The sequence below is a fragment of the Macrosteles quadrilineatus genome, unplaced genomic scaffold, assembly GCF_028750875.1.
Source record: "Macrosteles quadrilineatus isolate MER2022 unplaced genomic scaffold, UCM_ALF_1.0 Scaffold_4__1_contigs__length_99947679, whole genome shotgun sequence".
Lineage (NCBI taxonomy): Eukaryota > Metazoa > Arthropoda > Insecta > Hemiptera > Cicadellidae > Macrosteles > Macrosteles quadrilineatus.
The window spans coordinates 83,173,265-83,188,071 of record NW_026542597.1 but is presented as its reverse complement, the minus strand read 5'-3'; the positions used below and the strand labels follow the sequence as shown (position 1 = coordinate 83,188,071).

The window sequence follows — 14,807 nt, the reverse complement described above, 5'->3', positions numbered from 1 at the left end:
TTCGCGAATCAGCATAATATGATATGGAAACAGGGGTTTATGGGCGGTTTTATAGGGTAAAAATTGGATTTTAACATTTTTTACCCTAAAAAGATAGAATTTAGCAACTTCTTTCCAAGCCATTTTGTAGATCGAAGCTATATTATGCACCTAATGGCTACGGAGAAAATTCAAACAAATTGTAAATTTAAAATTTCCATGTTATTTTTATGGAGAAATTTTTAAACTGTTGTGGTTTGTTTATAAGTATTTTTTGATCAAATTTGCATTCATTTCATACTAAACTATTACATTTTACAACAACAAAAAAAACACCTTTTTACCCTCCCTGTAGCAGTAAACCTAAGTACTCAGTTAAACTAAAGCTATTTAAATAGGGAATGAATGTGATATTGGAGACATTTTAGGTAACATCCAATCAAGCAAATGGAAATTTACTTAGTCTGCAGGTTTGCTGTGGCGGGAGTATATTTGTTACCTCCTACTAAGCTATCAATATTTCAATAAAAACACACCTCAATACCTTCCTTGAATCAGCAAACCTAGTTACTCATTAAAATTAATATTATTTAAATAGGAAATAAATCTGACAATTTTCAGGAAATTTTTTAGAAGAAATCCAGCCAGGTAAAAGGAAATTTGTTTAGTCTGCAGCTGCGGCGAGGGTACCTGTGGTTATACAGTACTGCATGCTATCTACAAAGCAACATTTTGGAAAATAATATGTATAATCTATGGTATAATATGATGATTCTATAAACAAATTTATTATGTACTTGTACCCGACTGACTATTTTCATCAACCAAATTCTATGTCTAGAAAGGGGTTAAGATTCTGGGGGTAAAATCCGGGGTAAAATTCCGGCCCACTAGATTTTATAATTTAGTTTGTAATGGTTACATTCAAAGCCGGATGCAAAACCATTACACGGAGTTGGCACAGCTAAGCCTTCGAGGGGTATCAGTAGACAAAAATAGACAGGATCAGACGTGTAACATGTGATGTTCCTAAAGAACCATTTACTTCCGAGCAGAAGGATTTGCTCGGAAGTAAAAGGTAATCATTATTAATACGGTTTGAAGGATATGCTTTTACTTTTACCTTTTACTAGAAGCAAATGCTTTTGCTTCATACCTTTTCCTTTTGAGCATATCCTTCTTTTTATTAATACGGCTCATTACGGTGTAATCAGCTGGAGTCCAGTAAAATCAGCTACAGAACGGTGTAATCAGCTTGAGTCCAGTAAAATCAGCTACAGTACGGTGTAATCAGCTTGAGTCCAGTAAAATCAGCTACAGAACGGTGTAATCAGCTTGAGTCCAGTAAAATCAGCTACAGAACGGTGTAATCAGCTTGAGTCCAGTAAAATCAGCTACAGTACGGTGTAATCAGCTTGAGTCCAGTAAAATCAGCTACAGAACGGTGTAATCAGCTTGAGTCCAGTAAAATCAGCTACAGAACGGTGTAATCAGCTGAAGTGCGATAAAATAAGCTGGAGTATTGTGAAATTAGTTAAAGTCCAATGAAATTAGCTGGAGTGGAGAAAATATCAGCACTAGTTTCTTTAATGACCATTTTTTGTCCTTTAATTGCACATTTCACCATCTTAAACCTCAGGTTTTGTGAAAATTATTTGTTTCATTAATGTAGTCATTGTATTGTGTATGTAGCATCCTATACATTGGATTTGTTTTCTGAGACTGTCTGAACGTTGCAGTTGCGAGGACAAGCCATGTTCAGTGACGAAGGCCGCAATGTGGATCAGGAGACATTGGAGTACGCTTGGCTGTTGGAGATACAACTCGGACGACTCACTGGCAAAATGACGACCCCTCAGGTAGGCTGCGATCAAAATTATGCAACTTTAATTTTTCTCTGTGTTAAAGGTGCTCTTTGAACCAAAATAGCCTTTAAATTACACCATTGTGGATTGATCAAAATAATCCAAAATGGCCTTTTGCAATTTTTGGTTTGTTGGGGTTTTAGCATATTTCTTATACACTTTGTCCTCATCAGCTACATCACCTGGTGACCAGCCTGGAGACGCTGTTGTTGCTGACTATAGATGACGAGAACAAGTTGGTGCCCCCGCGGCTCCCCCCCGCCTGTCACCATGGACTTCCCCCTGCCGAGTGCGGGGAGAGTGAGTCAGACGGCTCCTACACTTGCCCCACTGCTGATGAGATCAAGTACCGCATGGTCAGAGTTGCTGTGGACGCAGTGGACCTCTACATACTGGAGAGTGGCACGGCCATCAATCTCTATGTGAGTTGCTTATAGTGCTCGTAGCCTTTAGAGTGATTCAGTTAGAGGTTAAAATGATAAAAAAATAAAGATTTGTAAGCGACTTGATTTTCGATCTGAGCCAATTCCTACCTGCAAGCTCGAGAGATCAAACGCCAAGTCAGGAAATTAAGCGTTACAACCGTGATGGTAAAAATTAATTACTGTGTTATTTATTTCTCTCTTCTTTCCACCCTTTATGTGAAATTTTCTCCTAGGTTTTTTGTGATCCTCTAATTGCTGATTTTTCATTCCTCCTTGTCTACTAATTTTTCTCCAGAGATGTTCAGATATGTCTTTAGAGAGCCTTACAAGATCTTCCATAGATTTCTTTTCATTTTACTATTCTTTAATAACATGTACAACCTAGGGAGAGCGAACCAGTCTGGTGGTAGAGCACGGGACTCTGGTTCCTGAGGTTCCAGGTTCAAATCCTTCAAAATCACCAATGGATTTGATCTAAGTGATAATTCCGTTATCTCTAAGTCTAACCTAGAGTAATGTGAAAAGCAAGTGCTCAGTATCCTAGCAAAAAAAAAAATTTTACTACCTTCTTGGTCAGCTTGCTTTTGTCGACCCTGTCATAAGTTTAATGTACAACATAACTCGTTTAAGGTAGATATAAATTAGCTCAAAGTTAACCCCTATTATTAAAGTATTAATTGTGTTCTTCACGCAGGCTGCTCCCATACGGTTCTCCACCTGTAACCTTCACGGAAACCAAGTCAAGTCTGGACTGACAGGGGTGATACCTAGTGTGAAGGTGAGGCAGATCATTGCTGCCAACAACCACTTCAGTCACTCGTCCGGAGGCACTAACAGTAATACCAACACGACAGGCAGTGGTCGGTCTCAACATGCTAGGTAAATCTAGCTATATCATGCTTGCGGACAGGGGTAATAAATGATACCAACATTCCTGTCAGGCTGGCCAACAGTTAGCCTGACAGATTGTTCATGATTTACCTTGAGAGTTTTGGAGACGATGATGATATCTCTAAGAGCAGGAGACAATCACAATTCAATGACGACCTCAGGAGTTGTTCTTGATTTAATCACAATCACATACAATTTCGGCGCAACCGCACGTGACTTACAATTATCTCACTGTAGGAGACCCTCATGATTTCAACGAAACAACAGGAAATATTCTCGATTTTAGCACTAAGCAGTAAACACTCAAATTTTGCCTTGATCATAGGAGACGTTCACAATTTCCCCACGGCCATGAGGATGTTCACAATTTTGCCGTGACCGTAGGATCCGTTCCTAGTTTTGCTACGACCAAAGGAGACGCTCACAATTTCGTTGTGACCACATATGATGCTCAGGATTTTTGTGGCAACCTCGACACACAATTTTACCGTTACCCCAAGAGACGCTCTAGATTTTGCCGCATCCGTGACATTTACCGCGACCGAATAAGACGATGTTATTGCGATCGTATAGTATTAATGTATATTATATCAATAGCTACCTTTATTATTATAGAAATTTTAGCACTTTTTGTCCTAATCTGTTGATTCTGTTGTACAGATCAGGTACTGGAGAAAACACAGACTTGTGGCTGGAGGTGGGTTCTGTGTCCCTCGGCCCTCTCATAGTAGAAGCTGCCGTCTCATTGTCCAGCACTGACCGCAACCTACATCTAGTGCAGCACAAGTAAGCCTGACATCCCATATATATGGGCCAGCAGTAGTCAAATCATTCAAATAGAACCTAGGCCTGGTTGAACAAGCCTTTTAGAGAGTGTGATTCTGTCAATAAAGTATTTCCTCTAGTACTTTTTAACACTTCAACTACAATAGTTTATAAATAATATTCTAGTTTTTCAAATTTACTCATCAGCTAAGCGTGTTTATAAAGTAGGCGTATTCAAAAGTAGTTGGTAATCACGTTTCAAGTTCTGTTCATGGCTTAATTCTAATAGTTCATTTTTTATACAATAACTTGCTTTTATTCAAGTAAAGCTATGGGAATGGGATGTATACTTCTATCAATAATCAAAGACCTTAGTTACACACAAATCCCCTCTTGAAAGCCTTATCTTTAGATCTTACCTTGAACTTAGTCAATTATTTTTTAGACAGAGAAAGATTGTAACATGTTAGCATGTCCTGTTAATATTGGTTTTTGTTTATGGAAAATTGTTTGCATAGAATGAAATTGTACTGTGAAAATCCAGACTAATAAACCCCCACCAACAGAGTTTTACTGCCTATAACTGAATATTAACCTGATAAACCTCGTTAAATAGTTAGTTGTAGTGTTAGTACGGGAACAATAGTCTGGTTGTGCTACTTATCACATCTCATATGGCTGACTAAACAAAAATTTTTATTAGGGTTTGTAATGTTCCCTTTCAAAATGTAAAAAATGCCACTGGCGTTAAAACACACACAAAATAAAAAAAATATAAAACAAATTTTAAATGTAGATTTATTGTAAATACTCCAGATTTTAAGTAACTATAGCAGAGGATTTTCCATATAAAATCAAATTTTGAAGCTAAAATTCTAAAAACTATTTTATTAGAGCTGGTGAAATATATTAGAACCTGGTTTGAACTTCTCTTTCCATTATAGCAAAAAAGATGAAATTTCACAGATGTGTTGTTCAAGTTGTGTTGTGCGTATGAATTACAGATGCCATTGGATCATACCTTGCTTGGCTTATAAAACCTCCCCAGAAACTCAACCTTTAAAGAGGGAGATGTAATGGTTGGCTCTACTGACTATTCTCATTCTAGTTTTATATTATCATATGTTTATTCTTATTGTTTACATCTTGTTGATTTTGTACTATTGAAAGACTTTACTTAAACTATTCTATTGTGATCAATTCTTATTTTCATGGGTTTAATACAAGTAAAGAAAAAAATCCTACAGACCATTAGAGTTCTTTCTTAATATGTATTTTCAAATAGTTTTATGGTGCACATTTGGTTAAATTTGGCGGATGTAATCTAATAATTCACACAAATCACATGAAATAATAAACGCCCAGTGCCGTAGCCAAGATTTTGTTTTTGGGGGGGGGGGAGCCAGAACCGGGGGATCTGGGGGGTATTCTGGTAATTTTTGGTTGTTTAAGGTGCTGAATTGCAGTTTATAACACCTCTGGAGGCTCTAAAGTAGAGAATAGTCTGGGTGTATTAAGTAACACTAAAAATTACCTTTTTCTGTTCTGAAATCTTTAAACAAGTTTTCTTAACAAAACTACACTCAACTTATATCAACTTGAACAACTTGAACTCAACTTGAATATAGCGCTTATAAGCCAATACGTGGGTACGTATTGGCTTATACAAACAAAAAAAAAAAAAAACCCGGCTCCCTCCCTGAATACAAATATATATTACCAATGTGGAAAATAATTTTAATTTATTGATACATATTTCGACACTAATGTCATGATCACAGAATAGTAAATCAATTTATTTGCCCTATTTGTTTATATAATAAAATTTTACAATTATTTGTAATATTTTACACACAGTAAATTTAACTGATTGAAAATGTTTAGATACCTGAAAACACATGATGAAAAGAGCAAGAGACTGTGGTTTCTGTGGACCAATGATAAGACTTCTAACAGTGTTGGCAAGTGCGGCTGCATAGGAGGTTGCGTGTTTTTCGGCCAAAACAAGAATGGGAAGCGATTCTTCAAACCTAACCGTCAAGACGCTGTAGATGGGATCAACATTGCAGCTTTCAGGTAGAAAACTTCAGAGCTAAATCAGTATTTTTATAGTTTCAGTAAAAAAATGTCATGGCACTTAACTGTTAGAAAGAAATGGAAGGCTGATTTTTAGCCATGCTGCAATGGTAACCACTGTTGCCATAGTAAGATTTTTTGCCATGTTAACCACACTTGCCATAGAAACCCCAGTTGCCATGATAACCCCAGTTTCTAGGCCATGGTAACCGCCATCGCCATAATAACTGCCATCGCCATGGTAACCGCCGTTGCCATGGTTACCGTAGTTGCCATGGTAACTGCAGTTGCTATGGTAACCCTGGTTGCTATGGTAACCGCCGTTGTCATGGTAACCCCGGTTGCTGTGGTAACCCTCGGTTGTCATGGTAACCCTGGTTGCTATGGTAACCGTGGTTGCTATGGTAAACCCCTCGTTGCTATGGTTACCGCCATTGCCATGGTAACTGTGGTTGCCATGGTACCCCTTGTTGCTATGGTAACCCTGGTTGCTATGGTAACTGCCGTTGTCATCGTAACCCTGGTTGCTATGGTAACCGCGGTTGCTATGGTTACTGCCGTTGCCATGGCAGCTGACGTTGCCATGGTTACCGATGTTGCCATGGTAACCCCGGTTGCTATGGTAACCCCGGTTGCTATGGTAACCCTGGTTGCTATGGTAACTGCGGTTGTCATGGTAACCCTGGTTGCTATGGTAACCGCCATTGCCATGGTAACCCCGTTTGCTATGGTAACCCCCGGTTGATATGGTTACTGCCGTTGCCATGGTAGCTGACAACTTTTGCAAATTTTGAGGAGAACTCGTTATTTCCCTATTTATTGATTTATAAATAACCCCGGTTGCTATGGTAACCGTTGTTGCTATGGTATATGGTAAACCGTGGTTGCTATGGTAAACCCCTCGTTGCTATGGTTACCGCCGTTGCCATGGTAACTGTGGTTGCCATGGTACCCCTTGTTGCTATGGTAACCCTGGTTGCTATGGTAACTGCCGTTGTCATGGTAACCCTGGTTGCTATGGTAACCCTGGTTGCTATGGTAACCGCCATTGCCATGGTAACCCAGGTTGCTATGGTAACCCTGGTTGCTATGGTAACCACGGTTGCTATGGTTACTGCCGTTGCCATGGCAGCTGACGTTGCCATGGTTACCGATGTTGCCATGGTAACCCCGGTTGCTATGGTAACCCCGGTTGCTTTGGTAACCCTGGTTGCTATGGTAACCGCCATTGCCATGGTAACCCCGTTTGCTATGTTAACCCCCGGTTGATATGGTTACTGCCGTTGCCATGGCAGCTGACGTTGCCATGGTTACCGATGTTGCCATGGTAACCCCGGTTGCTATGGTAACCCCGGTTGCTTTGGTAACCCCGGTTGCTATGGTAACCGTTGTTGCTATGGTATATGGTAAACCGTGGTTGCTATGGTAAACCCCTCGTTGCTATGGTTACCGCCGTTGCCATGGTAACTGTGGTTGCCATGGTACCCCCTTGTTGCTATGGTAACTGCCGTTGTCATGGTAACCCTGGTTGCTATGGTAACTGCCGTTGTCATGGTAACCCTGGTTGCTATGGTAACTGCCGTTGTCATGGTAACCCTGGTTGCTATGGTAACCGCCATTGCCATGGTAACCCAGGTTGCTGTGGTAACCCTGGTTGCTATGGTAACCACGGTTGCTATGGTTACTGCCGTTGCCATGGCAGCTGACGTTGCCATGGTTACCGATGTTGCCATGGAAACCCGGTTGCTATGGTAACCGCCATTGCCATGGTAACCCCGTTTGCTATGGTAACCCCCGGTTGTCATGGTAACCCTGGTTGCTATGGTAACTGCCATTGCCATGGTAACTCTGGTTGCTATGGTAACCGCGGTTGATATGGTTACTGCCGTTGCCATGGTAGCTGACAACTTTTGCAAATTTTGAGGAGAACTCGTTATTTCCCTATTTAGGCCTATTGATTTATAAATAACCCCGGTTGCTATGGTAACCGTTGTTGCTATGGTATATGGTAAACCCTGGTTGCTATGGTTACCGCCGTTGCCATGGTAACTGTGGTTGCTATGATATCCAACGTTGCTATGGTAACCCCGATTGCCATGGTACCCCTTGTTGCTATGGTAACCCTTGTTGCTATGGTAACCATTGTTGCTACGGTATGAACTATTGCCATGGTAACCATTGTTGCTACGGTATCCACTATTGCCATGGTAACCGCTGTTGCCATGGTAAACCCTTGTTTTTATGGTAACTGCCTTCGCCATGGTAACCGGTGTTGTCGTGGTAACCCTGGTTGCTATGGTAACTGCTGTTGTCATGGTAACCCTGGTTGCTATGATAACTGCCATTGCCATGGTAACCCCGTTTGCTATGGTAACCGTTGTTGCTATGGTTACCGCCGTTGCCATGGTAACTGTGGTTGCTATGGTAACCAACGTTGCTATGGTATCCAACGTTGCTATGGTAACCCCGGTTGCCATGGTACCCCTTGTTGCTATGGTAACCATTGTTGCTATGGTATCCACTATTGCCATGGTAACCACCGTTGCCATGGTAACCGCTGTTGCCATGGTAATCCCCTTTGCCATAGTAACTGCTGTTGCTATGGTAACCACCGTTGCTATGGTAATCACCTTTGCTATGTCTTTGTCATGGTAACCCTGGTTGCTATGGTAACCCTGGTTGCTTTTGTAACCCTAGTTGCTATGGTAACCCTAGTTGCTATGGTAACCCTGGTTGCTATGGTAACCCTGGTTGCTATGGTAACCCTGGTTGCTATGGTAACCCTTGTTTCTATCTGTAAACCAGGTTGCCATGTATTCTCCTGTTGCCATGGTAACCCCTGTTGCTATGGTACTCTCTTCAATTAAAGAGAAGCATGCATGTTAATTTTACTTTAAGAGTTTAAGTATTTTAAAAATTCATTTCTAGTGATAAATCTTATTTTAATTATTTGCCCTAGGATAAACGAGTCAGGCAAAGATCCTGGGTTTGGCCAGAGTATACTACATGATGCTCAACTTGTGTTCCACACTCCCCCGTACAACTCTCATGACGTCTCCATACATGATACTGCAGTGTGGACTGAGCCTGCTGCCAAGGTCATACCTCTCAAGGTAGACTTTCACATCTTTTATAATAATTACAAATGTGTGAACAGTAGAACCTCTGATATTCGGCCTTGTTTTGACTTGTCCACGGTTTATCATCTCAAAAGGGAATGAAATGTATTACTTACAGATAGATGCATTGTTAGCAGCGCACACTAGTCACTGTGGCTCAAGCACTCTCATGGTTTACCTATTTGCTTACATTTTACTGTGTTCACTACTTAATGGATGTAGTGTCTAACCCCAGTTAGTTGACGATATCCAGTGCAGTTAGTATAATAGTATAGGAAAAAATATAATGGGCTATTTTATCTGGATAAATAGTTATCTGGCCAAGAGTTCATTCTGTGGTGGCCGGATGTGAGGGCTTCTTCTGTAACAAGGAAGTGAATGGTGTAAAATGTACTGATAATATGGTTAAACTCTTAACTTTTTACGGTTACTCAACTGAATCTCTTTGATCCACCGATCCACAGTGTTTTGTTTTACTTGATTCTAGGGATGGGTGAGACTGGGTTTTAAGTTCGAGACAAGATTATTTTTTCTCATCATACTTTACTTTATTCTAAGAAAAAGTTTCAGGTGTATAGTTTACTGTGTTTATAGACACCAGTGGAGAGTCCTCACCTCACCACCAGAGTTGAGAGGTCACGTAGTGTCACGGAGACCAACAAGGACAGTCCTGTCATGTCCAGGCTGAGCACTGCCACTGTCAGCCCAGTCAGTTGTGTAAAGACCTCCCTGGGGCGCAGGTTTTCTTACACGTCATACACTAACAGGTAGGATATAATTATTCTCTAATCATAAGTAAAAATTTTGATCAAGAAGAAAGGTGGTCTAAAGTTTATGTGACCCCTCTAGTCACAGTATTGCTGTAATAGTACTGGATGGTCAAGAAAATGCTGCGATCACTTTGAAGAAGGTCACAAAGTTACTGCAATCATGGGAGATCATCACAATATTGCCTTGTTCAGAAACTTACCATTTTATAGTTGAGTCCTTCATACAATTATGTCCATCCAAACAACCTGTAGTCATGTTTTACTTGTTTAGAAACCTAACTAGATTCCAAAACAGATGCTTAATGTTGTTTATAGACATGCCAATTTTACTAAAACCCAACTATATATAATAATACCCTTAAATTGAACAGATTACCTTATTAAAATATTTTATTCTTTATCAGTTATTAATAAGTCAACCCTTTCAGAAATATGAACAATGGACAGAGCCGAGACGTTCCGTATGCTCGACTCTTGGACACCAGCCCCACCACTTTGTTACCGCCCAAGCTGGACTCGGACTCACGACTTCACTCCACAGAGCGCACTCGATCCATCTTAAGTGTTCCCGAGGCTTCAGAAGCACCCAAGTCGAGTGTTAGTGACTCCAAACTTGCCGTGGATTACTTCAACACCACGGCGCAACAGTACAACGCTCTTGTCAACAGTGTCAACTGTCCAACACATCCGGTAAACTAACGATCTTTTTTAATATAAGTTAACTGCCAAATGATTATTTTTGTTAATTTGTGTTGAAAAGGTATAATAAATTTAAAATCTTAGCTTGTTGGATGATTGGTCATTTTGGCATTAACTTAGCATGGAACAAGACTCATTCATTATAAGATCAAGATGGATGAATGTGTGAATAACTTTTAATTTGATAGCTACCTCTTAAGTTTGGTATTGAGGCTCAATGATTTTGTCTTTGACTTTGGTATGGCCAAAATAAGTAGGAAATTGCCTAAGAAAAAAGTCAACGATTCTTCGAGACTGCCTTTTGAAATGCGGTATCTACATAGCTTTAAGACACTTTGTACTGCTCAGTGAAACACACTATGAGAAACTTTACTGACCTTAAAAAGAAGCACATTATCTAACCCAACTATCTCCGAGTAGTTGAATAACTAAGTATTGATGCCACCGTTTTGCAGACTTCTGCTGTGATCTCGTCAGAGTCAGAACACTCGCTGGGCGCTGCAGTACCGGAGGCAGTGTTGGTGGAGAGGACAGTGTCCATCTGCAGTGAGAACCAATCAGAAGCCTTCTTCTCAGCGGAGGAGGAGCTGAGCGGGGGCAGTTTAGGCCAAGCAGGGGTGCCACTACCGTCCAGTCGGTCATCTTCACTACGTCACTCTCTTGGTATCTACCGTCATGACAACAGGGAGAGCAACATTGTGCCAAAGTAAGTGTAGCTGGATAATGTTGCTCGGTTGGTAATCAAAAGTTTGCCAGGTTGATCCTGGAAGACATTGGTTTGTAACGGTTCAAAACTCCTGCATCGATGTTTTTGATTTTTGACAAAGGACAAGCTGATCTTAGTCGGTAACAAAACAATTCTTTTACATGTACAAAACTAAACTAATGTTCTAGATGGTATTTGTTTCATGTTTGCAGTCAGTGTAAAGTTTATATTGATCTTAGATTTAAAGCATTGTTTCTAAAGAGTATAACACTGCTATAAAGCCCATTATAATACAAGGGCTGTCCAGAAAGTAACATATTGCATATTGCATTGACTCTGCTAGAGGTAGTGCTATCGCCATCGCAACCATCTTAGCAAATAGCATCAGAGCATTCATACGATCATTATGCATCCACCTTTAATTGCAGCATACGCATAATAACTCCCAAACTTTGTTTCAGAGGAGTGTTAAATTTAGCGCTTCATTGAAAATCCTGCCTGTTGTTAGATGTGCTACTATTTTTTATTGGGAAAAATCAGAAGCAAAATGAAATTTATCTACGGATTTGTGAAATTTACTGAAAAAATGACAGACAATGGAGCATTAACATAAAAAAATAGTCAATCACATGTTCACGATTAGGACCACAGTGTAAGGCCTAGTCTAGGGGCTGTTAACCTCGTGGGGAAAGTCAACGACGAAATCTGTAAAAATTGTTGTTTCATCAAATTGTATAAAAAAACTTTGTAACTGCAAGTATTGTGGCTGGTGTGTTCCAAAGATCTTAACAGTTGATTACAAATCACTGAGGCTTGCTTTGTAGTGACAAGTATATTTTTGTTACCAAATAACTTGTTCTGCCAGGAAACGCTATGGCAGTGACATGAGTATCGTGGCAGGAGCTGGTAATGTGACACACTCAGCCATCACAGATCTGCAGCCATTGAGACTCTCCAGCCATCGCAGCGATCATGAGATACACACTCCAGAACATCGTAGCAACATCCGGCTTGAACAGGTCAGATATAACCTCAATGGTTTTGGTTTACAAATGTATCAAATGATTTGGCTGACTGTTGTAATGTGTTGTCTAAAATCGTACCTTTCTCATTAGGTTACTTTCTCAAAATATTTGGGTACAGAGTGGTTGTAGTGCTCGCCTAGTAATAAAAAAGTCACCAGTTCAATCCTGAGAAAAGTCAGTAGTTCTTTGTTGGTTCAAAACTTGACCCAGCTGTATTGATCATTGGGTTAGTCACAACCAATGAAACAGCTGGTCTTAGGCAGTAGCAGAGCTACACAAGACATCTAACTTCCTTTTACACTCATCCTTTACTTATATTATAAAAATACACACTTAGGTGGCGTCCCCATCTCAACTACTAATAGAAATTAATTAAATTTTTTTTATTTTCTGGACAATATTCTCCTTCTGGCTTTCTAATTCTGTAAAAGAATTTAAAATTGTGATCATGAGATTTATGGGATGTACAACAACGTTAATTTGCAACAGCTTGAAATAGCATGTTTTTGACAATGTGGACTTACTTGATACTTGATACTTGATGATGTCCCACTAGCATCGCTCCTGCGACGTGGTCGTCAAATGGGTAGAAAAACAATAATAGGCCTAATTGAACAGATCTTCTACTTTAAAATAGGCCGCTTCACATAAATATTCCTTTAACATCTTCTTAAATTTATTGAAATTTTGCTCTTGGATGATGTTTCTTGGTAGTGAGTTGTAGATCTTGACACTACTAAAATATGGGCTCTTGCAGGCCAAAGTTGACTTGGAGTCAAAATTTTCTCACAATAATTTCTCTAATACAATTACACAAAAATATTTGCAATGTTTTGAATCACAAAGTGCTGTAAAATGCTTTGTTGTATGGTAGTTTGTAATGTGTTACAGGGTGAAGAGCCCAAGTCGGCTGCTTGTCTCGGCATTTCTCCCCTGTTGTTGCCTCGTTCGGTCAGTCCGAGGTTCATGACGGCCAACGTACATGGTCTGCCAGACTCATTGGAATCACAGGTAATTCCTTAGACTGCACAAAATACCTTGTTGGGAAGATGAAATAAAACTCAGCTTTGTTATTGTGAAGGCTTAGACAATGATTTGTCTACAAAATCTCTAATGTTTTTTTATTTTTATTTAGGCCTACTATAATATAATAAGTCAGATATTTTTGTGAAAGCAAATTAAACTTCCCAGGTCAGAATAAACTTGGAATAGCTTTAAAAAGTCAAGGAGTTAAAAGTGTTGGCTCCTCCAACTTTTTAGCAATAGTAGGTAGTGCATGTTGTAAATTTTTGTGGGAATTCAGAATATTTAAGTGAAGAAGTGAAAAGTGGCAAGTGAGAGACATGTAATGTACTCATATCAACACAGTAGCCAGTTGACCTGGAGACCGGGAATTTTACATGTGTTTTGTTGAATGGGAAAAAGACAGTGAACTGCACTTAAATCTGGTATGAGCCAAGAGTTTTATCAATTCCTATGGCTGAACCTCATCCATTCATTGACAGTGTTCCATTGGTTCACTTTTAACGTCTTAAGAAAATCACTATCATCGGTGACGAGTATCCCAATCCCAAGGGGCCTTACCTTAGTTGGAGCGTTGGAGGCCCCTGGTTTTTCATTTGATTATTCATCATTTAACTTGCTCTACTTATCAACAAGTTTGATTACTTCTTTTACTTACCACACATTTCACTTATTTGTTTACAGGAGGCCTCCGCTATGCTACTGGACTCGTCAGACACCCACTCTGTATCCAGCACCTCGTTCATATCTGCAGTATCATCACAGGAAGATCTGGCTCTAGTCAATCTACACATGCAAGTCAACAAACCCATCGTGGAGTCACCACTGCTGATGTCGAGCTACGTCAATCATCTGTCCCAGGTCAGATCATTAGATAAATAAATACCCACGCCGCAGCAAACCTGCAGACTAAGCAAATTTCAAATTGTCTGATTACATTTTTACTAAAATATTTCCATATACGGTATAAGACATATTTATTCTCAATTTAAATAACATTAGATTTAACGAGTGCTTAGGTTTGCTGATACAGGGAAGGTAAAAAGCGTTTTTCGACCATAAGTCAATAGTATAGGATGAAATAAATAAATTTGCCAAATTTTATCAATATATATCTATAAACAAGTAAACCACAACAGTTTTCATTTTCTCCAAAAGAATAACATGGGAATTTTAAATTTGCACTTTTTTGAATTTCCTCCGTAGCCATTAGGCATACAACATATATACTAAATTATTTAATTTTTTAAGCTCTACAAAATGGTTGGGAAAAAATTCCAAACTTTTATGTTTTTAGGGTCAAAAATGGGAAAAATTTTTACCCCATAAACCCCTGTTCCCATGGTCCGATCCTGCTGGTTCGCGAACTCGTTCAAATAAATGTAGGTTTACACGTATATACCAAATTTCATCAAAATCAGATAATTTTTGTTCGAGTTATCGTGCTGACGGACATATATATAT

At 39.5% G+C, this 14,807-nt stretch overlaps 1 protein-coding gene across 1 annotated transcript in view; it reads left to right on the top strand.

Moving 5' to 3' along the window:
- Positions 1 to 14,807, top strand: part of LOC128992615 (bridge-like lipid transfer protein family member 1) — a 119,151-nt gene that overhangs the window by 21,400 nt on the left and 82,944 nt on the right. Inside the window, exons 19-30 of the mRNA XM_054416282.1 lie at positions 1,719 to 1,838; positions 2,018 to 2,266; positions 2,964 to 3,148; positions 3,821 to 3,946; positions 5,810 to 6,001; positions 8,961 to 9,114; positions 9,715 to 9,887; positions 10,319 to 10,580; positions 11,045 to 11,295; positions 12,161 to 12,314; positions 13,212 to 13,331; positions 14,028 to 14,204. Of these exons, the coding sequence (XP_054272257.1) occupies positions 1,719 to 1,838; positions 2,018 to 2,266; positions 2,964 to 3,148; positions 3,821 to 3,946; positions 5,810 to 6,001; positions 8,961 to 9,114; positions 9,715 to 9,887; positions 10,319 to 10,580; positions 11,045 to 11,295; positions 12,161 to 12,314; positions 13,212 to 13,331; positions 14,028 to 14,204 (2,163 nt within the window). The remainder of the gene's footprint in view (positions 1 to 1,718; positions 1,839 to 2,017; positions 2,267 to 2,963; positions 3,149 to 3,820; positions 3,947 to 5,809; positions 6,002 to 8,960; positions 9,115 to 9,714; positions 9,888 to 10,318; positions 10,581 to 11,044; positions 11,296 to 12,160; positions 12,315 to 13,211; positions 13,332 to 14,027; positions 14,205 to 14,807) is intronic.